The sequence below is a fragment of the Aythya marila genome (genome assembly GCF_965140915.1).
Source record: "Aythya marila genome assembly, chromosome: 16".
In the NCBI taxonomy this organism is placed as follows: domain Eukaryota; kingdom Metazoa; phylum Chordata; class Aves; order Anseriformes; family Anatidae; genus Aythya; species Aythya marila.
Window position 1 is genome coordinate 10,286,374 of NC_139057.1, and position 24,619 is coordinate 10,310,992.

The 24,619-nt window shown below is 59.9% G+C and overlaps 1 protein-coding gene across 1 annotated transcript; it reads left to right on the forward strand.

Annotated features, from left to right (window-relative positions):
- Positions 1–16,701: 16,701 nt before the first annotated feature.
- Positions 16,702–22,674, forward strand: EMILIN3 (elastin microfibril interfacer 3; the record flags this gene model as incomplete). Its single annotated transcript, XM_082773634.1, has 4 exons — positions 16,702–16,889; positions 18,634–18,756; positions 19,986–20,233; positions 20,780–22,674. 4 exons carry the CDS (start codon positions 16,702–16,704, stop codon positions 22,672–22,674), a joined length of 2,454 nt encoding a protein of 817 aa, XP_082629760.1.
- Positions 22,675–24,619: the final 1,945 nt, after the last annotated feature.

Consider the following 24,619-nt stretch of genomic DNA (forward strand, 5'->3'; position numbering starts at 1 on the left):
GGCCTAGGTCACAGCCCCGACTCCCAGGCAGACATTTTATCTCACTGAGGCCACATATGAGCTCGGCAAGAAAGCAGAGGCAGAAATACGATTCCTGGCCTTTCAGGCTGAGTTACTGGGGCTGTCTGTGGCCTGCCCCGCTGGTCAGAGAGTGAGAGGGGACCCGAGGGAGCTGGCTTGGTGCTCCGCATGGCTGGAGGAGCCTGAGGGGGGTCTGCTCCTGCGGGCTGGCCTCGAAACCTCCCTCAGGTGCTCCGGTTGTGCAGGGCAGGACTGTCTGCTCAGTGCTGTGCTCAGCACATCCCACCCGGGTCCTGCTGAGCACCCCTGGGTGCCAAAGCAGGCCTGGCAGTGCGGGGGGAAGGATGCGGAGTAAGGGCTGCCCTCTGCTCCCACCTCTGGTGCACATCTCCCTGTGGCTCCAGGAGAGCTCCCTAAGCATCCTCGCTGCTAAAACCAGCTCGTGGTCCAGGGGAAACAGGGCAATACGGCCGTGTGGCTCAGGCGGCAGATGCTGGAAATGGCTACCCTGCAAGCCCTCCAGACACACAGGAGCTATTCTGTGGTGGCGACCCACGAGCTCCTCCATGGAGCAGGGATGGTGGCAGCCGAGCTGCCCCCTCCTGTGCACAGCCCAGGGTTGGCCTCTCCCAGGCCCCCGGGGACCCTGTTATGGGGGCTGTGGGGCTGAGAATGCTCCTTGCAGCCTGCGCAGTGACACACCGCCTACCCTGCAGGTACAACCCCACGTGTTCCCAACACAACAGCCCACGGGCAGCCAGAAAAAATCCTGGGGAGGCTCTCTGATGGGACAGGAGCGCAGCCCTTTGCTGGTCCTGTGTCTGGGGGATAGAAATGCCCCCAAACGACAGCATTTCTGTTTCAGGAAGAAGTTAACTTTCCACCAAATGCACCGAGCTGACAAGCAGTGGAGCTTTGGCTGTTTACCACGGAGTGCAGGCTTCATGGTCTGCATGGCTGGAAGTCTCAGCGGGGCTCCATTCACTTTGATTTTACACCGGGGTTAACCAGACCCCGGTAATTATCCCCTTTTAACAAGGCAGTGTTTACACCTATGAGCAGGGGTCAGCTCCTGACGTGCTTGCTGCGGCTGGAAGCATAGCACTGCTGATGGCAGCTGGAGAGCTGAAGTGACCACAGGGGGAAAAGGAAAGATGGGAAGAACAAGAGAAATAGAAATAAGAAAGGTGATATGAAAGCCCAGACAAAATATATTGCCCACAGTCTCTGACTCCACGGCTTGCTGGCTCCCCACCCCTCTTCCACCCGCCCTGCTGCAATGCAGCCAGCGAGAGTGGCCCTAGGAGCACACGCACAGATAGCTGGAAGCTGGGGTAGGTTGATGGATTTCCTAGCTCCTGGGCTATTAAATGTCTGGACCAGCTAATTTTAAAGCAAACAAGCAAAGGCCAAATGACAAATTGTTTGGGAGGCCCTTCGGCAAGAGGATGGAGTTTTACGAGCACCGAGGGCACTGTTGCTGCCATTAAATCTGTGGACATAGGGGAAAAATAAGGCCTGATTTATTTGGTGATGGTGAAAAATATTATCCAAGCTATAATTTATTGATCATTGTATCCTCCCGGCTTTCAAGGCCTCTTTCTTGTGCATATGGAACATATACATATTTTTCCTCGCATATGAGGCTGAACACAGCGGTGCTCCTGCATTTGAGGAATTTTTGCATGGTCTGCTGGCCATGGCACAGGAGCCGGCATTGCCGACAGGCTCGGGCAGGAGTGGGGAGCAGCCTCTGCCCCAGGGACAGCCTGTTTTGGTGTGGGGACGACGTGGAGGAGCCACGAGCTCACGGGGAACAGAGCTGTGTGGCAGGAGCTGCCCGTCCCATGCAGCCCAAAGACTCGGGGATCTGCCTACCTCCTCTTTCCTGCTGGGCACTGCATCATGAGATCACCTCTATAGGCTCCTTCCTGTCCCGTTTCCTCTGGGAAGCTGTGTTTTGTTTGATGAACTGGGCTGCCATCGGCCAGAGACCAAGCTGGGGCTGAGACCGTATCCATCAGGGATGTGAGCTTGGGAGTCACGCTCCTTCCAGCCTCCTGCGCCCGGCTGTAGCTGGCTGCACTGCTGGGCTGTGCAGGACTGAAGTGCAGGGTGATGTGCGTGGTTGTGCGAGCAGAGCTACGCTGGAGCCCTCCTGGGTAAGAGCCTGTGCCAATTCCCCCAGCGTGGCTGCAGCGCCGGGCAGAAGAGGTTTTGCTTCCCACCCACCCCTGCCCTTGCTCTCCCATCCCGGGCATCTCAGCTCCAGGTCCTGGTCTCCTGCCACCATTGGCACAACCTTGGGGACGCCCCATCCTTCTCTGGGCACCCCGGGTTACCTCCGAGGCTGGTGATGCTCCCGCAGCCCCCTGGGCACCCTCCGTGTCCCTGCGGTGTCCTGGAGGCACAGGGAGCAGTGCTGTTCCTGGGGGGGAGGAAGGACGATGACAGATGGGCACAGGCTCCCATGCAATTCCCTGGGGACAGAGAGCAGAGCTCGGGGGGTTTATGGCTTGCAAACAGGGACATTTTGCTCTCCTGCTGCAAACCTGTGCTGCATTAGACCCCTCAAGCCATCTCCTCGGAGCGGCCCCGGCGCCTACCCCAACCTGCACGCAGCAACATTTCCCAAGTGCTCCCGGCCGCGGGCTGTGCATGGTTTTCATTTTCCAAAGCAAACAAGGGCTCCGTGTCTCCCTGCGCGGGGGCGGCCGAGCCCAGCTGCCTCCCTTACCTGGCCTCGGCAGCAGGACGGCTTCCCACTGCGAGCCCCGCGGTGGGAGCAGGATCCGACATGGCAAAGGAAGAGAGGGCAGCGGCGGCCCCCGGGGAGCCAGGCTGGAGCTGGAGGCTCTCTCCGCCAGCCCATCTGGTGAGGAGAGCGCCGGGCTCTGCAGGGACAGCCGGAAATCACAGCAATTTATGCAGTTATGTTTCCAGATTGCTTTCTCTAACCATCGAATAATACCACCAAAAAAAAAAAAGAATAAATAAAATAAAAAGGGGAAATAGAAAAAGCAATATAGGGACCAGAGATTTTAATCCTCCTTGCTTTTCCAGAGAAAGGCAGGGCCTCTTTCCACCCTGTAACTCACTCCCGCTCTCTTGTCAGAGCCTCCTCCAGCCGACATGGTGAGAGGAGCCCCAAACTGGCTGGGGGCTGGGGCTGGGTGGGATCCACGTGGCCTTTGGGTGGGCACCCAGGGGTGTCAGGAGGGTGCCCTGCTGAGCAGCCAGCGCTGTACTGCAGCCAAAGAAAGGGAGAGGAAGGGCTGGGGAGGCACGGGGCACGCTGTGTGGAGCTCACAGATGCAAAACCCCGATCCCTGCTGCTCTGGCTGGTGACCCGGGTGGTTTGTGGGGTGCTGCTGAAGCAGTGCAGGGACCTTGGCATGTCCTGGAGACGACGACCTTAGAGAGGGGGGCAAAGCCTTCCAGCCTCTCTGCTGAGGCCGTGCACTCTCCTCCGAGCCCTGTGGGGATTGTGCCATCCCTACCACTGCTGGGGCTCGGCGCTGAGCAGCGGTTTGGGTGTGCTGCCTGGAGATGAGCACGATGGCACAGCGATGCTCCCGCTGCCTGCTCCCGATAACAGCACCAGGGGAAAGCAGCCGGGAGCCGGCGTGCTGCAGAGCGCGAAGGCAGCGCGGCTGCCGCTCGTTTGTTTTCATTGATTTGAGGAGCAAAGGCCGGGGGCAAAAGTGGGTCACCCAGACCACCCACAGCCCTCCGTGGTGACAGGGACAAGAGGGACCTGCCACCCCCTGTGCACAGAGCCGGCGGGGTGGCTGCAGGGCTGATGGACCCCAGCTGCGGCACGGCCCCAGCTCCCGGCAGCCCCAGGATGGGTGAGAGAGCCCGGCCAGCAGGCTGTAGGGCCGCTGCACAGCCCATTTGTCCTCCAGCATCTGGAAACGAGGCGAGGAAAACATTAGTGAGTGGGAGGGAAGGGGTGGACCTGGCTGTCTGGGTGGGAAAACAAGGACAAGACGGATAGCTGTGTGCCCCACGGGTACCCCGGGAGCATCCCGCGACGCGGATGGGCCATGTTACGGGCTCCTCTGCCCAAATCTCCTCTTGGACGGGGAAGACAGAAGGTTTTAATGAAAATCTCAATGGATTCCTCTTCCTAAACCTCTTCCTTGCAGGATGTGGTACCTGTGCAGGGTGTCCCAGCTCAACAGGCAAAGGGTGTCCTGGGAATGAGGATTTCCTGCTTTGGCACTGAATCGAAACAGCAAATTTTCTCGTTCTCTTTCTCTCTCTCTCTTTTTGGAACAAATTGGGAAGAGAGCTGTGCTGCTTCCAGGAGCCAGCAGTGTCTTTCCACATGTCGGGCTCAGGGCAAAGCGTGCCGTGGGGTTCCCCACATCATTCAGATCACTGGTCCGGGGGATGCACCAGGGCTGGGGGGAGCCAACCCCCACCAGCAGGAGCCCCCCGTGCCGGGAGCAGGCAGAGGACATGGGGCAGCCCTCGCTGTGCAAACAGGAGAGGAACAAGATGATTTCCCTTCCCACAGTAAGATGCCCAAGCATTTCTTAATTTTAGACACTGGGGTTTTTCGGGAAACAGAAAGAGACTTGCACAAACTTTGTGCCCACCTCTGGAGGTGGCTCGTAGCCTGCAGACCAGAGCACCAGGACCGTTCCCAAAGCCCATCTCTGGTTCAGTGCAAACCTTGTTGCAGTTCCTGCCCTGCCAGCCCTTCCCTCAGGCACCAGAGGACCCCAAATGCCTGTCACCCTCACCAGCCCCCCTGCTTGCACATGGGGAAAAGCTTAGAGCAGCTGGCGGGGGGCCAGCGCTGCAATGGGAATGAGCAGCAGCCAGGCACGGGCTGCCACCGAGCCCTGGGGTGGAGGTCTGCTGGTGCTGGGAGGCTTTTGGGGCACGTCTGCTTGACAGCCAGGACAAGCTTGGCTTTTTTTCCCCATTGACTGACTGCTGAACATTGACTGGCTGCTGAACGTTTCAAGGCTGAGGTTTCCTCCTGGCCTCCCCCTGGGTCCCCCATGGCTGGAGGGCTCCCAGCGAGCAGCAGGAACCCGGCTTCTGGTGGGGAAACGTGGCCAGCACCAGGAAGGGCAGGCAGAGCCATGCGCCCGTAACGCTCCAGCATGCCGTCCTCGCAAGCATCCCCCTAACTGCAGCCACACACACCCCAGCACATGAATATTTATCCCCTCGCCCCGGCATTCCTGCAGGAATTCCTCCTTCTCCTGCCGCAGAGTGCAGCACGGGGCTGGGGCGAGGCAGGGGGCAGCTCCTTTTCATTTCCAATCCCCCCATCCTCGAGGGAGAGCAAACATTGTTCCCCTGACAAAGGCGGGCATTGTGGGGGCACAGGCAGCGGGTGGGGGCGTGGGGGGATGGAGAGCGAGCAGGAGGGCGGCACGGGAGAGCCCCCGGAGAGGAGGGTGGACGGGATGTGAATATAAATTCTGTAAATATTTTCTTTAAGGTGCTGCACGTAATCCCAGGAAACAGATCCAGTTTCACAGCAGAGCTGGGGGGGAAGCGGGGCCGACTTTGCCGTTGGTTTCTCCCCGGTGGTTAGAGCCCTGGTGCAGAAACGGGGGGAGCATCCTGGGCTTCTGGCAGGGCTGTGGGGTACCTCTGAAAGACAGAGAGCACCGAGACCTCCCCACCTCCTCCATCCTGCCCATGAACATCCCCGTGGTGAAAGCTTCTGGGGACGGTGCCAGCCCGGACACTGCCGCAGGGAGGGAGCCCCCACCCGAGGCTCTGGCCAATTTTTCTGGTCTGCCTGGACAGCACCTGGGTAAAGCAAAGGCAAAAAGCTCTGAGTGATGCAGCTAAGGATTTCTCGCCCAGCAGCACTGCCACGAGCAGGGCCCGAGCCCTGAGCGGGACTGGGAGCATGTTGTGGCCAAGGGAGGGTGCAGGGACAGCCTTGCCAGTTGCATCCGCCCAAGGACAGCCAAATGTGTAATTTTGAGGTTTGTCTCTGCAGAGGACATCCCCAGCACTAAACACTGTTAAACCCAGCAGCAGCTGTGAGATGGCCCCGGCAGCTCCCCTGCCCCTTCGGCCACCCCAGGACCCCTGGAGCGGCTCCTCCCTGCCCGGGACAGGGGCAGGAGCTGGGGCACCTCATGGCCAGGGGCTCTGTGGGGTGGCCGGGGCTCTCCCAGCCCTCCCAGGAGTGGATGAGCCGCTGCCCGTTCTGGCCCGATGGGCTGCTGTGCCTCCTGCAGAAAGGGATTACAAAAACATCCGATTCCACTTTCCCTTCTCCCTCCTTTCGATGCTTTTTGGCACTGTGTGAAACAACTGTGTCCAGAGGCCGGGATTTCCGTGGACTCTGACTTTAATGTTGGTTCTTCTGATTCCCAGCCCCACCCCGTAGCCAATTCATCCTCCTGCCAGCTCAGCCGCTGCCCCAAGCTGCATTCCCCTTGCCTTGGGCACTGCGCAAACACAGCCAGGGGCCAGCAGATCTGGGGACAGCGCTGCCAACCACAATGTCCCCGCAACGTCCTGACCCTCTCCATCCACATCAGCGGTGTCCGGGGCTGTCCTGTCCATTCCTGCTTTGGAGGGCTGCCCACAGCCGATATTTGGGGCTGAGTCGCTCCAAGGGTGCAAGCAAATGGGAGCTGGGTGCAACGTAAAGGTTCTGCGGGGCGCGGAGCAGCCCTGGCTGCAGCACCAACCCTGTCCCGTTCCCCGATGTTTGCCTGGCCCCAAAACAGCCCCACAGTGTGGTGGGACCAGCATGGGCAGCTTGGCTCAGCTCCACCACAGGTCCCCAGCTGCTGTCCCCACCGGGAGCCCTTCTCGCCCCCCAGAGCCCGCCTGGGCAGCTGAGAGCCCCCCATGCGGCCCCTGAGCACCCAGAAAGCAGGTTTCACATTTCACTTTCCGTGTTTAAAATCCCCTCTCCCTTCTCATTTCCTTTCCCTTCCTTCCCCAGCAGCTGTGAGAGCCCCAGCTCCAGCCGGCACCGTCCCTGCAGGGTCCTTCACGGCGCCGCTTGTGGCAGGAGCAGGGCGCTGTCACCTTTCTGGCTGACGCCCCCACAAGCTCCTCTCCTTGACCAGCCCCCGTGCGTGCATCCCTCACCTTACAGTACCCAAACACTGCTGGCACCTCAGTCCCGAACCTGCACACGCGCTGCAGAGCTGCATCTTGCAGGAGCACTGCAGCTGCCGTGTGACTTGGACACCATCCCTTGTGTCCAAACACACACAGGAAGGAGCAGAGCCCCTAAACGTGCCCCTAAAGGCATCCCAAATCTCCACGGCAGTGGTTGTGGCGCTTCACCTGCACCCCAGCCACGCAGGGCAGACGCTGACACCTGCACCCCCCTCGGTGCCTGCTCAGGACGCTGCCAGCACCCCTGTGCTGGGATGGGAGGCAGAGGATTTGTCTGTGGGGGTTTGGACCAGCTCCTGCCCGGCTGGAAAACTTCCCCTCCCTCCTTTCCACCACCCTTGCCGTGGCTCCAAACCCAACCTGGGGGCCAGCTGCCCACGGGGATCTCCGTCCCCATGAAAATCTGGGCACGTTGCACGCGCCCTTGGCACGGGAGCATCCAGCTGGGTTCGGTTCAACGCGGCGGGCTGGAGCAGAGGGAGGGGGGGAAGCGGAGGTGGGGACATGTGTGAGAAGGGGCGAGGGGGCTGCAGATCAGGGCTGATATGGCCTGGCACTTTGGCAGAATTTTCTAGGACAGTTTGTACAGTGTCCTCCCCATACAATGGTTGTGTCTAGCCGCCGCGGTGCGGCTCGCATTTCCATGAGCGAGGAATTCAACCGAAAAGTAAACAGGAAAAAACCTTACATCTCGCAGTTTATAAATATATACGGAATTATTTAGGCAGTCAGGCCAATTTGCACAGATGCCGCATATATGCTGTGACAGATCTCCGTGTTGTTTTGGAGCCACCCCTTGTGAATGGGAAACAGGGCTGGTTTCTCGCCATGTCTGCATGAAATATCGGGATCCTCCTGCAAGCTGGCTGCGAGCTGCGAGCACTGCGGCTCTTGGGAACAATGCTATGAGCTGATGCGAGCTATTTGCACGTAGTGCTGTGAGACTCGAGCCCCCGTGTTTCCAGCTTGGGCTGCATGAGGCTTTCCGAAGAGGCGGGGGAGTTTTTCAGGGGGACGTCAGGGCAATGGGACAAATCCGCCTTGGCACACGTCTCCACCGAGCGAGGGGGCCAGGACCCAGCTCCCCTCATCCCAGGGGCTCGCAGGGGCAGAGGTCAGTGCAGGCAGCACAGACAAATCCCAAAAACTTGCTGCCCATGGGACAGAGAGACCTGAGCCCCGGGAAGCATCCCACCCACCTCCTCCCCAGCCAGCAGCCGAAGGCACCCCGCTCCGTGCCAGCGACACCGCCGGAGACACTGCGGCTGGGCTTCTTTCCAGCAAAGCCCCTTCCTCCCCCCTCGCACCCAGAGGTTTATTCAACCTGACAGCCGAGTGACTTGATCGGTCGGAGCGACGTCTTAATTATAGGGCATCCTCCGTGGGGTTTGCTGCCTGCGGCTGGCAGAAGGAACCTCTCCTCCCCGTCTCCCTCTGCTCCCCCAGCAGCGCCGAGCCGCGCGGAGCTCAGACAGTGGGGATATTGTTTGGGCCACTGCCTGAGCGGCCCGGCCTCCTCAGCTGTGAAATTACCTAGAGGATAACCAAACAAACCCCAGACAAACACTTCTTTAAGCTCACCGCTTACTTTGCAGCAGCGGTTTCCCCCTGCCCACCACATGTGTGCACGCGGGGTTTTCTTTTCCTCCCCGCTCACGGGCAACGCTTGCTGTGCTCCAGCGAGGTGTTGGGGAGGGGACAGTGACAGACGGAGGGACACGGGGACACCGCGGGCTCCGACCCCACTGTTGGGGCTGGAGAGCTCACACCAAGGAAGCTCTGGGTTGGTCGGTGCCTGTTCAAAAGGTTCAATCCTGACCCCCTGCCTCGGGGATTGGGATTTTCCCCAAGACAGCACTGCGGGCCCAGAGGGGAACGGGCCCAGCACCCTGGTCCAAAACCTGCTGGAAGCAGTGGGAAAACTGCCCCAGATCCCAGCATCGTCGTGACCCAGTGGGACCAGCAAGCTCCCGGGACTGAAATCAAGCAGAGCAGTGGGGAGGTCAGGACACGGCCCCTCCAGGACGTTTTTCCCCTTTCCAAATACCCCCAAAAATAGGAGAAAAGTTTTGGCCAAGCTGTCTTTCGGAGTCAATGTAAGCATTTCCTGACACAGTGTTGATTTCACAGATTAAAGCTGGTCGAAAACGACCTGGTCGAAATCCAGGCAGCATTAATTTTTTGGGGAAAAAAAAAAAAAAAGAGTTGAGGAATTTCTTTTGAGTTTGTTCTAAGGGGAAGGGCTGTGCTTTTCCCACCCAGAAGATTGTTTGCTCTTGAAATATGTGCAATAAACACACAAGTGTCGAGCTCCAGCTACAAGCAAAGAGGCTTCCTTCTGGTGCAAATGCCCCAGGCATGATTTCTGATAACAAAAAAACACAGGATTTTAGTCAATCTGGGGTCATGCCTTTAATTTCAGTTCAGCTGGTGAACCACTGACTTACAGTATTACAACTGCACGTTTCCATGTTCACATGAGGGCTGCAGCGACAGGCTGGGGTTTGGCACGGGGAAGCTGTATGGGATTTCAGAACCAAACCTCTCCTCGATCCCAAAATAAAGGCAGGGAGGATGTTAAATAAATCCCCGCGCATTAACACAGACAGAGAGGCTTTCCTTCCTGGCCTTCTTGACCCGCTCAGATAGAGCGTGCCCCCGCAAAGACACGGGTGGAAACCCAAAACACAGCACGGCAGCGTGTGCTCTGGAAATATCTGCAGCCCAATTGAGGCAGATCCCAAGTTTTGGCAGATTCCTAAGATCAGGAAATTCCTTGAGAGCTCGGGAAGCTCTCCAAGCCCGAACCCAAGCTATTTCACTTGCAGAAGATATCGAGTTCTCCTCCTCTTTTTTTTTTTTTTGGTGATGGGTCAGTGGGACCTTGGCAGGCGCGTGCTGCTGCACAGTGAGAAAAGAGATCAGCAGAGCGCTGCAGAAGGCCAAATGCAGATGCAGGGCCCGCAGGAACAGCTGCTAGCGAAGGGAAGCCTGCGAAGCCAAATATCCACGAGGTCCCAGCTCCAAGCAGCTCTGGAAGCAGCCCAGGCTGGTATCATTTCTATTTTTCCTCCCTGCTCCTTTGCGTGTGCCTAAAAAACCACAGGTTATTTACGGCTGTCCCCATCACACACACGGCACGCGTGCCTGCGGGGTCACCCCGGAGAACTGGTTGCAGCAGGGAGGCCCAAAGGGCTCCTTTTAGGACCTGAAAACACATCCTTTGCCCCCCTGCCGCAAGCAGGGTGGGTAACAGCAGGGGTTCAGCCCGGCTCTTCCCACCTTTGGTCTCTCCAAGATGTTGCCCAGTGCCTGGGGCCGTGCTGCCATGGCTCAGAGCAGGCAGCTCCTGGCTATGGGCAAGAAGCAGCAGCCCCACAGCATGGGGAACCATCTCCAGGAAAAATGGCCACAGCTTGGCCAAAACAGGCACAAACTGGAGAATCTGCCCTGGAGGGCAGCTGGTGCACCGGTCCCCTGTCCCACATGGGCTCTTTGGGCGGCTCTCCATCCCAGCCACACGCCTGCCCTGAGACGAGGAGGCTGCTGGAGCAGCCAGGAAAGCTCCACGTGGCTCCTGCCCCCAAAACCCTGGAGGTGATGGAGACAGAGGACCTGAGGTCTGGCTGTCACCACGGCCACCCCGTCAAACACGACTCGTGCCCGCAGGAGCAGGCAGCCCCCCGAGCGTTGGGTGGGATGCGGGCGATCCCTCGGCTTTGCAGGAGGGTCAGAAACCAGGCTCTGAGTTACGATTAGCTCAGCCGTGCCTTGGTGTTGGCTTTTCAAACACAGCAAAAAAAAAGGTCAATTCATGCTGGTGTCCGTCAGTATTCCCCAGGTCCCAAAGGAAAAGCTTTTTCTTCCCGCTCTTGCAGTGTTTTTCTTCCACCGTGCGCAGCAATGAGGTCACCGAGCGGAGGTTTTATGGCTAAATCCCTGGGCTGCTGCCACCGGCCCGCAGGAGAGGCAGAGGTTGGCCCAGCTGAGCACACGGCCAATTTGGAGCTCGGCTCTGCCCGACAGGCAGAGGCACAGCTCCGCACAGCACACCAGCTGTCAGGGGAGGACGTGGCCAAGCCCTGAAGCGGCGATCAGACATCCCAGCTGGTGGCATTTCTTTAAACCAAAACCTCGGGCTGCTGCTCCTCCACCTTCCAGGGCAGGGCTCCTTGCAGCAGGGACTGTCCCTAGGAAAAACGAGGCCCAGCAGAGATGCAAAGGGCCGCCTGAACGGCAAGCACCGAGCCACAGAGGTGGAAATACCGAATTATTCTGGTAGCACACAAAGCCATCCCCTCCTGCTGAAGGCAGCCCTGGGCTGGGACATGGCAGAGCCGCTTGGGGGGAGCCCCAAAGCCCTGCAGTCCCCCCGGGATTTGTGGGGTACCCTTGGGAGAGGAGCAGCCAGCCAGCCCTTCTGCTGGCACAGCAGGACAGGGGGGCCCTGAGGCAGCTCAGCCCCTGCTGGGAGCAGGGGGCACCAGGGACCCCCAAGGTCCCAGCCAGGCTGGACAAGCCCCAGGTCAGCTGCCAGAGCTCTCCCCAGCACACGCAGGAGGGACTCTGTCACCTTACCTCGGTGATATCCTCGCAGGCAGGCAGGAGCTGATGAGCTTTTTTCTCACAAAAAGATGCCTCTGCATGCCCCGGGTGCAGCAACACGTTGCCCCCAGACAATACCTGCTCCTCACCCCCCCACCCCAGCCAGCCCCAGCCCCAGATGCCCCCTTGCAGCCTTTTAGAGCTCTCCTGGCTGCTGCCCAGCTGAGCCCAAGCTGGTGGCACCAGCTGAGGTCAGGGCTGCTCCTCCTCAGGCTTACAGGCCAGCCCAGAGCGAGGTGGGGTCCCCAGTGCCCCACCGGCAACGTGCTGGGGTTTACTGGGGGAGCGTCACCTCCTTCATCCCTGCTCGGTCTTCATCCTCCTCACTGCGTGCTGCTGAACAGCTGGGACTGCCCCTGGGGATGCTCCTGCTCCGTGCCCACGGCTGTCACCTCTTGATGCTCACCTGTCCCCGGGGTGCTGGCACAGCTGGGAAAAGCTTTTTAAAACCCATCGCCCCCCTCCCTCCCCCCCTTTCCACTCATCAGACCTCCTGCCTGCCCCTTGCCCTTGCCAAATCTGCCCTGAGAGCCTTCCTGGCGGCAGGATGCCCGTGGGTACATAAATAAAGCCACCTGGAGGTATCCTGCTCCCTGCCCAACCTGTGGCTGTCCCCCCCCGGCCCTCCCCAAACCGCAGCCCCAGCGCGCTGCCTGCCAGCACCGCCGCTCTGGCACCTCCGTGGATGGCCCCGAGCCCGGGGAAGAGACTCGAGCGGGGATTTGGAGCAGCTCCATCCCTTCCACCGCACGCGCTCCTCTTGACAAACGATCAGCCCGTGGCTTTGGGAAGCAGAGATAAGGCTGCCTGAGCGCCTCACCTCACCGCGCCTTCCCACAAAGAAAGGGCCCCGGCTCCCCCCCAGCCCGGCCAGACCCCGGTGCCCCCACCCCAGGAGGGGTTTTTGCGGGGGGCTCTGCCCCTGGTGCTGCTGCCTCCCTGCCCCGAGCTTGGCAGGACACCCACAGCCCCTGGGGAGCGGGGCTGGGGGTGGTTGAGGACAAAACCTGAGCATCCTCCCAGCGAGGCAGGCAGTGGTGTTGCCTGGGACATCTCCCCTGCCCGTCTGGGTACCGCGGCATCCCCATCTGCGGTGCCTCCCAGAGACGTGGGGACACCAGAGATGGCCTTGGGGAGATGCTGCTGGAGGCACGGGAGGGCTGGGGCTTCCTGAAGCCTCCCCCTCACAGACACAGAGCTGCTGCCACGGGAAGAGGCCCCTGTCAGTGCCAGGTCAAGGAACGCTCCTGGTCCAGGGGGGATCATTCGGGAGGAACTCTGCCTCTAACTTGGGCTGCCACTTTGGGAAATGAATTTGTACTCGGAAAAACTCAGGCTGGGAGAGGTCTTGGGAAGACATCCAATCCATTTCCCTACCCCAAATTGGTCCTGACAGATTTTTTTTTAATCTAACCTTTCCTTTAAAACCTCCAGATGGCTCAATGCAGTCTCCTCCAGGGCTATATTAATGTTACTACCAGAATATTTTTATTTTATTTTATTAATATCCATCTTAAATTTCCCTTGCTGGGACCTGCTCCCACCCCTTGGCAGCACGGGGACAGCTCTGTTCCCACCGTCGCGCCCTGTGCCCCCTGCCCAGCCCTGCTGGCTCAGGACGGGGATGAAAAAGGCTGGTCCTGGCCAGGAGTGAGCGGCGTTGCCGAGCCCCTGGAGCATCCTTGCACCTCTCCCACCTCGGTGTGGGCCTGCAGGGGGTTGGGCAGTGCGGACCCCAAACATCGTACCCAGGTGGGAACGGGAGGTCAGAGGCTGCTGGCTTGTTGACCCATGAAGGGAGGCAATTATTCAGCTGGGGAGGCCACGCAGGTGTTAATTAAAAAGCATGTGAAGCAGAACGGGGCAGTGTTTGGTGTCATCCACTTGTGAAATTGGCCTCGCCGCCCAGCCCACCCCGGGGGGACAGAGCAGGGGAAGGAAGAGCTGCCTGCAGGACATCTGCTCCCGCTCTCTTCTCCAACCGAGGTCCTATTTTGGGGCACAGTTCCTATTTTGGGGCACCTCTCGGGCCATCTACAATGTCCCTGCTTTTTAGCCAGATCTCTGCTGGATCCTTAATTGGGAAAACGTTCACCCCTAGCAGCTCAGCTGGGTACAGGGACAGGATACAGGGCCAGATGCCCGTGGCCAAGCTCTGAGCACCAGTCCCCCAGCGGGCAGAAGCCGTGCCCCAGGCACAGGATGGCACAGAGATTTTGGGCTCCCCTCCTGCACTCTGGATCTGTTTGCCTGTGTCCTCACTTTGTGGGGTGAGCAGCAGCTTGCTGTGCCCACAGCAAGAGCAAACCAAGCCCATCACTGCTCCCTGGGGTACCAGTAGCCTGAAAGTCTGGGCATCCCACAGCGAGAGGTGAGATCCAGCTCTTTCTGCAAATATGGGGACAGAAACAAGCAACTTCTGGCAGGCAGAGCAGGGGAAAAGGTCTCCATCACACCCCGAGCTGCTGCAGGGCTGCTCACATGGGGGACACCGATGGACACAGCCCCCTGGGGGGGGTCTCAGATTTACCCAGCGGCCAGAACTGCTCTCCAGCAGCAGCTCTGGCACCATCCCTTTCCTCTCCCAGGAGGGAAAGCCGGGCTTTCTTCCGGCAGGCACCCGGGGCTGGTGCTCCCTGGCACGAAGCTTACCAAGGAACGCGCCTGCAGAGCCCGCCGGTCGCAGCTCAGGGTGGCAAAGCCCTCCTGCCCCACTTGGTGGCTTCGGGGGATGAAATTTGGCCTCTTCTCTGCTAACCCTGGGACATGGCCACGTCGGGAGGACACCCTGGGGCTGAGGCTCACCCCGGGGTGGTCGCTCCCCGGAGCTGGGATGCCGGCCCCAGGGGTGTGCGGCAGCACCGAGGAGGGAGCAGCGAGCAGCGAGCAGCTCCGTGAGGAGTGCAGCTCAGCGAGACCCCGTTCCCTGCCACCCCATGTCTCACGGTGGGATTAGCTCCCGGCTAACAAGGCACATGAGAGTTTTTCCCATGGTTTGGGGCACTCGTAATGGCTCTCTCCCGTGTGGGTTCTTTGATGTTTTATAACACAGTTGATGACGAATCCATTTCCGCAGTGGGGACCCAGGTTTGGCTCTCTCTTGTCTACCCAGATGCTTTTTTTTTTTTTTTTTTATCATGAAACAATTAGACAATGGAACAGGATAGCGGAATTCATTCTCTCTGAGGATCTCGCCTCGCTAGGAAATCTGGCAGCAAGTGACCCAGGGTTTCAGAAATGGGGTCAGACAGCAGGGACAGGCGGACAGAAAGGCACGTGCACCCGCAGCCCTGCGAGAGCGGTGGCTCCCACCTCCTTCCCCTTCAGAGCCGGGCTGGGGAGGGCGATGAAGCACCCTGAGCAGCCCCGCTGTGCCCGCTCGTCCCGCCGCAGGTTCGAAAGGCAGGACCACGGGTTTCTGCTGAAACCACGCAGCAGCAGATGTTTTCTTCCTGCGCCCTCGGACACGCACGTGCAGCACGCTGTTATGAAAACTGGATCGTGCTCCCTGAACGCAGGGAAAAAAAAAAAAAAAAACAAAAAAAAAACAAAAGCTGTGCGCAGGGTTACTTCTTGGCTTTAGCATCCAACCGCGCGGTCTCGGCAGGTTGGGTTTGTTGTTACGGAGCTGCTTCTGGCCTGTCCCTCCTGCGCTGTCCCAGGGGATGGGGACAGCCAGTGGCCAGCTGCACGAGGACTGCTCCGCGTGCTGCCAAACGCACCGTGCGGGAGCCACAGCGCAGCCACCGCGGGGTGCAGCCTGTTTTCCCTTTGCGCCCTGCAGCAGGTTGAGCAGAGGTGGGCAAGCCTTGGTTCGTTGTGCAGACCTCCTCCGGCTTTCCTGCCCGATCTTTCCAGCCTGCCTCCCCCGGCACGGCTCTCCTATGGGTTTTCTTCTCCTGCTAATGTTTCCGTATCCGCCTCAGACCCAGCCAAAGGCTCATTTTAACAAAAAAAAAAAAGGGCCGTTTGTCTCGGTATCTTATCATCTCTCTCAGCGTCAGCCCAAGCCTTGACGACTCCTTCCCCCAGCAGCAGGTTTCACTCTGGTGTTTGGGATCCCACCCAGCCACCCTTTCCCAGCCGCTTGCTTCCCTCCAAGAGTTTCAGAGGAGCTCTGTGTGCCTCTGGAGAGTTTCCCTGCCCGGGATGGCCTCGGCCAGACCCAGCAGGACCCCGTGGAGAACCTGCTCCTGGGGAGGGGGTGCGAGTGTCCCGGTGCCACGGGATGCTCAGCCCAGGTTCCACTTTTAGGACCAAATCCACATGGTGGTGGCCTCACCTCTGCGGGGCTACGGGCTGACCTGGACAGCACCCGGGCTGTGACCCCACGGGTGGGGGTCTCCTCCTCTCCCTGCACCCCCCCCTGCAGCAGTCGAGGCCCCGGGGGGCTCACACGGAGGGCGCGTGGAGGTGCTGGGGGTGCGCTTTTAAAGGGGGTGCTGGGGCAGCGCAGGGACCCAGCACCTCCTGCCCCGGGGCTCCTGCGGGTGGGGGCACCCGGGGGCACCTGCTGCCGCCGGGGGGGCTCTGCCCCATCCAGCCCCCTTCATGGGGCGGCCAGCGGGGGCTGCGCAAGGTCGGGGCGGCCCCCGGCGGGGCGAGGAGGTGCGGTGGGATGGAGAGGGGGGGGTGCTGCGATGGGATGGGGCGGGGGGCTCGGCTTTGTCTCCCCGCCCGCGGGGCCGGGGGTCGGGGGCTGGGGGAGGGCAGTGGGGAGGAGCGCGGCCCGCCCCCACCGCCGCCCTACAAAAGGGGTCGGGCGGGCGGCGGAGCGGCGTGTGCCGCCGGGCAGGGCAGGGCGCAGCGGGCGGGGTCCCGGCCCCATCCCAATTCCCATCCCATTTCCCATCCCCGGTCCTTTTTTCCCCCCTTTCCCCTTTTTTTTTTTTTTTTTTTTTCCCCCCCTCCCTCCCCTTCCCTTTCCCGGTCCCATCCCGCCCCGGGACCATGCGGCGGGCGCTGCGCCGCGGGGCTCTGCTCGCCTGCATCTCCCTGGGGACTCTGCTGGCCCTCGCTGATGCCAAGGGGGTCTTCTACCCCCCCGCCGCCCCCCTGCCCTACGGCGGCAGGTACAGCCTCTACACGGCCGGCTCCAGCCCGCAGCTCAGCCCCGGGAAGCCCGTGGGCAAGCACAAGTAAGCGACCCCATGCGCGGACCCTCCGGGCATCCCCGCAGCGGGGAGTGGGGTCGGGACTGGAGGGGCGAGCCCCGGCTGCGCCCCCGCTGGTTGTGGGGGTCCCGGAGCCGAGAGAGAGCGGGGTGGGGGGTGTGGGTGCTGCTGTGCTCCGTGGATGGGGTTGGGGAAGGGGTGTGAAGGTGGGTGGGGGTCTGTGGGGCTGCCCGTGGGTACCTGTTCCTCGTGGGTACCGGGGGCGATGCGGGGAGGGCAGGGTGGCACTGCCCGGGGGGGTGCGGGTTGGCTCGGTGCGGAGCTCTCTGCGGAGTTACTGGGGTTTAAATAAGCTCCGAGTATAACCTGGAAAGCTCAGGCGGCGGAGGAATGCGGGCTTTGCGCGTACAATACACCCATTTTGCAACTGAATGGAAAAAGTGTTACTTTGGGGGGCTCCCCCCCCCCCGGCTTGTTTGCCAGAGCAGGGTTTTGATCGGGCTTCTCTGCAAAAGGGGGGACGCAGCGCTCTGAACAAGCTGAAATGAATAAAGTAACATTTGAAACAAACAATGCTGGCAGTGCCAGGGAGAGCTTTCCAAAACCCGTAACATTTTCCAGCTGCTCACTCTTCAAGCATCGGGCTGGAGCAATAAAAGTGCTAGCCACAGGTGGGTGAGGAGGAAAAGGGTTCCTGTGGAGGAGAGGGAGCCAGCAGCACCCTGCCCCAGGTAGTCACTGGCAGTGGCTAGTAGATCTGCCTCCGTTGGCCACCAGCTTCCTTAAAGAGGAGGCTTGCAGCGTTTTTAACCAGATCCTGGACTTATGGATAGACAGTGAGCCTAAATTTCCACAGGCACACATGATCTCCCTTCCCTCCAGCTAAGCAAAGTGGCTGGCCCTAGCTCTCGGGTAGCCGTGTGTTCGGACAGATGACTCACTTCTGGAGCAGCACCGGTCCCTGCACATGCCTGGAGCTTGGCAGCCTCTTGCTGGGGCACAGCCACTTGCACCTGGGCAGGCTGGAAATGCTGCCGGGAACTGGGGTGCGAAGAAGCCCTCGTAGAGGGGCCGGGGAAGGGGTGCCGGTGCTCCTTGTGGGGGGAGCAGGGGCTCTGTGGGGCTGGGGGACAGAGGGGGCAGCTCTTTCTCCTGCCTGGGTGCCACAGGAGCAGGGCTGAGGCCCTGCAGCTCGTTTCCCTGGGCAGCCCCAGGCTGTTCCTTGCACCACGGTGAAGCTGGAGGAGCCAGGCTGCTTCCAGCCTGCGGCCAGGCACAGCAGCCACCGCTGCAGCTCACGGGGATGAGCGGGGTCCTCCCGCCTCACCAAACACCTCCCTGCTCCGGCAGCTCGCTCTGACCCATCTGCTCCATCCTGCTGCCCCTCTGTCCCCAAGCTGCGCTGCCTCTGCCCTCTTCTCCTCCCGCTCTGCCATCTGCCGCCTCCCACTGCCCTCAATCCCTGCCTCGCTGCACGTCCCCGCTGTCCCTATCCCCACGGGCCACCTGCTCTGACCTCCAGCGGAACAGCCTTGGCCTCCATCTGTCCCTGCAGCCTTCCTCCCGGCTGCCTCATCCTCAGCACCCGGCTCTGCTCCCCGCGCCACCCATCCGAGGGACCGAAGAGGCTCCCAGCCTCCACTCCGCTGGCATCTCCTGCCCCGGGACCCTCCTGCTGCCCCCTCCCCAGCCTGGTGGGGGGCTGCTGGTGATGCTGGCCCCGGGGCAGGGGCTGACGCTGTCTTACCGTGCTTTTTTCCCCCCCCAGGAGTTACTGTGCCTACGTGGTGCAGCGCAACGTCACCTGCGCGCTGCAGGACGGCGCCGAGAGCTACGTCAAGGCCGAGTACCACAAGTGCAGCTGGGGACCCAAGTGCCCGGGGAAAGTGCTGTGAGTACGGGGGGTGCCTGGAAGCAAAAGGGGCTGAAGGGGGTGGTTAATGCTGCGGCGCCGGCAGGAGGCAAGGTGGGATTGTTTAGGAGAGGGAGGGAGCTCGGCCCCTCGCCAGAAATAAATGGGGAATGTTTCCGTGGGAAGCAGGGGGGGAGCGCAGGGGAGCGTTTTGTCACAGAGCTGCAATTTGGCAGGAAGGTGGCAGTGAGGGGAGAGCCTGAGGAAGGCTGAGGGCTTCCTGCCCCGGGAAAATATTTGCAAACCTCTCTGCCACCTTATAAATGCTGAAGGGAAACACCCCGCTGTGCCAGGGCAGGGCAGACAGCGGGGCTTTGTGCATCGCCCCCGGCTGGGGATGCTCTCTGTGCAGAAGTGCCGTGCTCCTGCATCCTCCCCGTACCCACTGGAGCAGCAGTGCTGAGGAAAACAGGGCTGGAAGGGGCTCTCGTGGGAGCCTGGCAGGCAGCAGGGAAGGTGTCCTGGGGGCTGTGCTCAGCCTTGCTTCATGCTGCTGGTGGTGGCTGGGCACGGACACATCCTGCCTCTCCCTGCCCTGGTACCTGCAGGCAGGCTTCTGTACACAAGGAAGGAGCACAGGAACTTGGCAGCTTCTGTGAAGAGGAATGGCACAAGGAAGAGCTTGCTTTTTTCTCTTTTTTTTTTCTTTTCCAAATGCCGTTTGAAACTCTCAAAGACACAGGACAAACTATTGATGTTGAGAAATGTGAAAGCAATGCAGAGACTGCAGGGTTTGGGCTTGCTTTCTCCTCCTGCCCTCCAAAACCAAGGACAAACTGTGTGCATTGTTTCAAAACAACGAACCCCAATTTACGAGGGGTTGAAGAACCTGAGGCTGGAGCTTTCTGAAAGGCAGTTTCAAAGCACCGGGATCTTGGAGGTGGCAAGGGCTGCGCTGTGTTCAGCCCCACAGGACTCAGCTGGTGGTGGGCACAGATGCTGCCTGGGTCCTGTCCCAGCCCAGTACGAGGGCTCTGGGCACCACCTGGGGAGGGTGGGCAAGCGTGCTGGGGTGCCCGCTGCCGAGCTGCAGCCCCAGGTGGAGGGATGCTGTGGGAGGAGGTGGGCTGTGCTCTGTGGGTGCAGAGCTCGGGTCTCAGCTGGGCTTTCCCCCACCCAGCAGGACCCCGGCCCCGCTCTTTGGTAGTGCCTGAAGCTGAGGTTGTCTCTCTAAACTGTCTTCTTTCTTCCTCCCCTCTCCTGGAAAGGTACCGCACCTTCTTCAGACCCAAATACAAGATTGGCTACAAGACCGTGACCGAGCTGGCCTGGAGGTGCTGCCCAGGCTTCCTGGGAGAAGGATGCCACGACAGCCCCACCGACCAGCCCGGCCTCCTGCCCCAGCATCCCAGCCCTAAAATGCCACCCGGGCAGAAGATGTTTCCAATTCCTAGAGTTCCTCCCCATCCGAAAAGCCACCCTGACCTGTTTGCAGGACCCAAGAAGAATCAATACGGTGAGACCTCATGCCTGCTTCACGTCCCTAGGTTGTCACCCTGTGGCCTTGTGCACAAACCTCCTGCTTCTTTCTGTTCCAGCATGGGGCAGGAGTTTGGCACACCAGCGGGTGACCTGTTTTCTGCCCAGAAACCCGACCTTTGATTGCTCTGAGGCTCACCTGCTTTTCTTACCTGCTGCCTTTCAAAACGTGTAGCTTGGAAATCGCCTCACCCCATTGCTTTAAAGCATGTCTCTGTTAATTTGGGGGTTGATAGAGCGTGTCTCAAGATGAAGCTCCCTAGGCTGTTCTCATTGCCTGCTGTTGAACTTGAGATCACGGGGCTTGACCCCATGCACTGAAAGAGAGCAGGTTTTCCCCATCTAATCGAGAAAAGATCCTGGGGGAAAGGAGAAAAGGTGGGGAGGGATCTGGCTGAAATAGCAACGAGAGGGAGGTGGGAGCTAACGTTTGTTAGGAAAAGGGCTTGAATGGAGAAGCAGCCGGGGGGAGGCTAAGGGAGCTCTGGCACTGACTGTCCCCTCTCTTTGTTCCCCTGGGCAGGCAGGAAGCTGCCTGGGCTCTTCGGGGACCGCCTGGAGCGGCTGGAGGAGGAGGTGAGGCGCCTGTCCCAGTCCTACGACAGCCTGCACGCCCTGGTGAGCGGCCTGGGGGACCGCCTGCGCCTGGCCATCCAGGAGGACACCACCAAGATGATCGGCTCGCTGATGAACAGCCCGGGCACGCCCGACTCCACGGTGGGCTTCGGCATCATCCCCGACGGCCTGGTGGACGCGGCGGACAAAGCCGACGTCGCCGCGTTCCCTCCGGTGGGGGAGATCCTGACCAAGGTGACGGAGGTGAGCGACGTGCTGAAATCCAAGGCGGATTTACTCCACGAGGTTCGCGGCATGGTCCTGGACCACGACGGGCAGATCAAGCACCTGCTGGAGTCAGCCCGGCCCTCACCCCTCACCTCCATCGACCTGCTGGAGGAGTACGTGGACACGCGGCTGAGCACCCTGCGCGGAGAGCTGCTCGATGGCTTTGAGAAGAAACTGGGCAAGATCCAGACCACGTGTGATTTCCGGATCCAAGAGGTGCGGCAGCAGTGCGAGGAGGAGAAAGCCGCCAACCTGCGGCTGCAGCAGACGCTGGATGGGAAGGAGCTGGAGATCAAGAAGGAGATCTCCCAGCTGGAGACCCAGATCCAAGGGCTGACGGTGGTGGAGAGCTGCTGCAGCAACCTCGACTACCTCACCGATCGCATGAACATCCTGGAGAAGGGCCTCCACAGCATCTCGGAGTCCCAGAAGAACCTGCACTCACGGATGGATGGAGAAATCTCCACCGTCACCCTGGGGAACCTCTTCGAAGGGCGCTTTGAGGACCTGGAAGCCAGACTCAATGCTACAGAGAGGGAAACGGGGAGCTGTTGCTCCAGCATAGAGGACAGCATGAGAGGCACAGTGGTGGCAGAGGTGGATGGCATGAGGACTGCCTTTGAGGACAAAATGCAGACCCTGGAGGACAGGTTCATGACCATCGTGGGGGAGCTGAACAACGTCAGTGCTCCCGTGGGCATGGACGGAGCGGTGGTGCCCGTGCTGGAGGGGGAGCTCGCTGGCATGAAGAAGCGCACGGACGAGAAGCTGGAGGTGCTGCAGAGCCGCCTCGTCACGCTGGAGAGCACCTGTTCCTCGGGCTGCACGTCTGCCTCCAGAGACGTGGAGACCTTCCGGACGGAGATCGAGGACTGCCAGAACAGGAACCAGGACCTGCTCCTCCGGATGGACAGCAACTACGACCTCCTGCGCAAGCTGAACGCCACCATCCTGGAGATCCAGCGGCGAATCGAGGAGGAGGCGGCGGGGGCTCTGCAAGGAGAGATCACCTTGCTGAAGATCAACCTGAACACCGTGAGCAAGTCCCTGACGGGGCTCAAGGACTCCGTCTCGCAGTACTCGGACACCATGACGCACATCAACTCCTCGCTGGACGAGCACGAGCGCAAGATCGAGGACGAGGTTCACTCCATCCAGGAGAAAGTCAACGACCAAGGCTCGCAGCTCTTCTTCAGCAACCGGCGAGTCCTGAACCTCAAGGGAGACCTGGAGCGACTCAAAGCCCGGATTGTCAATGACCTGAGCTCCTGCAGGAGCGTGGCCCAGGACCTGCAGCAGGAGGTAGCACACTTTGACGAGCGGGTGGCGCGGGTGGAGAGGGTCTGCGGCAGGCTGGGCGCCGTCACGGGAAGCCTGGACGGAATCAGGGACGGACTGGAGAAACACACGGGCAGCCTGTGGGACTACATGGACCGTATGAACGGGACCCTGGCTGCCCACTCTCAGGAAATAACGGGACTGAAGGACAACCTGCTCGACTGCCAAGCCAAGGTGTCGGAGCTGGCGGAGCAGGTCGGCCACCTGGAAGAGCAGGCGGAGAGGAAGCAGCATTAGCTGCGCCGAAACGTGCTCCTTGCTCCATTAACTTATATCACACGGACTCCAAGGTGACAACAGGTCTTCGGATATTTTTTTAATGAAAAGATAAATTAAAAGCTGCTACGAACCCTTCTTCGCCACCCTCCTCCTCCTCCTTTATTTTTTTTTGTGTGCTCACCTCTGCAGCTCGCAGCTGTGCCAGCCCTGCTGGAGCAGGGAGCTGCCTTCGGGGCCGGGGGCGTTGCTTTGGCTCTGGGGCTGATGACCCCAGAAGGACGATTTAGGAGGAAGCTGGAGGCGGGGACGTTTTTTAAATTTTATTTTTGTGGATTTATCGCTTCTTGAAGAATAAAACCCTGTAGTTGTCAGTTGAGGAATAGAGCTTCTCTGACCTAAAGACCACCTGCATCTTAATCCAGGGACCGAACAGAGCCAGGGCTCCTTGCAGGGAACAAAACTCACCACAGGAACTGTGGATTTCAAAGAAAACACGTACTCACACAGCCCCTGGGGAGCTGCACTCCCCTCCTCGAGATGGCAGCCCTCCTTGCATAAGGTAAATCCATTTACACTGCTCCCTTCTTCACGCAAACACATATGCCTTACAGAGCACGTGAGGATATGCATTAGGAAAACACATGTGTATATGGTATGTGTGTCTATATCTCTGAACAATTCCCTTTCCCAGTGCTCAGCTGAGTGCAGAGCTTGCTCTTGCTGCCCCCTTTCCCTCGCTGTACTTTGAGGAGCCACATGGAGCAGCTATCAACTGTCCCAGCAGCATTTGCACGAACCCAGGCGGTCCCTGGGGGCTGCTGTGGTTTGCAGTCCCCCTCCGCTTTGTTTACTTTGCTTTCTGGTTACACCTGGGACTGATGTGAAGGGTTATGGAAAACTTGTGTCTTTCCCAAAGACGTGTGTGCGTGTAGGTCTCAGAAGAGACAAAGCCAGGCAGGGAGCAGTCTCCTGCCTTCCAGCTCTGGTTCTCTCCTGTTTTACTGCTTAAACTGTGAACGTGGTTTCCCCCATCTCATCCCAGGGCAGGCGAGGTGCAGCTGCTCCAGGACGTGAGCATGAGGCCTCACCTGCTCTGCCTGGGTTTCCCCATCCAGGATCCTGCTTCCTCTTTGCAGTCCTCTGAGTCCCAAGAATGCTGAGGAGCCAGGAACCTGTGCCACCATCAAGCACCCAGCAGGGCATCTTGAGACATCCTCTCCCGAGCTCAGCCCTGGGGAAAGGTTGAGCTGTGCTCCAGGCTCTGAGCAGGGCTGGAGGCGGTATGGAAAACCAAAGCAACTTACCCAGCTTCACTCTGGCTTCCCACAAAGACTGGAAAAGGTCGCTGTGTTCCTGAGCAGTGCCAGCCTTGTCCCATGGAGCAGGTGGCTGTCTCACCAAAATCTGCCTTTCCCAGGGAGACCAGCATGGACATCCTCCCCTGCTCAGCCGTCAGGGGCTTTGTTACCAGACAGGATGAAGAGGAAATTAAAGAGCCTCCTCCTGGCCAGTTCTGGCACCGCTATAGCAAGGGGATATGTTTTTCTACCAGCTCAGCACTGCAGCTGATGGGCACTCCACACCAGCTCCCACCCCATGCCAGGAGGTGCCATGGGAGCAGTGAGCACCATGCCCAGGGCTGGGCTGATTGGGACCATACTGAAGCTGGTGAACCACTTCTACAGCTGAGGAGCAACCTCCAGCTGCTTTTGGGCATCCCCAAAAACCTGCTCTTAAACAGGAGACTGATTTCTTCCCCCAGCACAGGGGAGGGACCTCAAGCCAGCCCTTTGTGATGGTGCAGGGGAACCCTCACCATACCAGCACATCCTGCCCAAGCCCTCTTCCCCCTCCTCAAACACCAGGGACAAAAAAAGGGCTGTAGCAACCAAAGAGAAAACTGAACCCAGCACCAGGCTCACCCCCTTCCAGGGGAGCTGGGCAGCCAGGGTTTGGTTAAAAA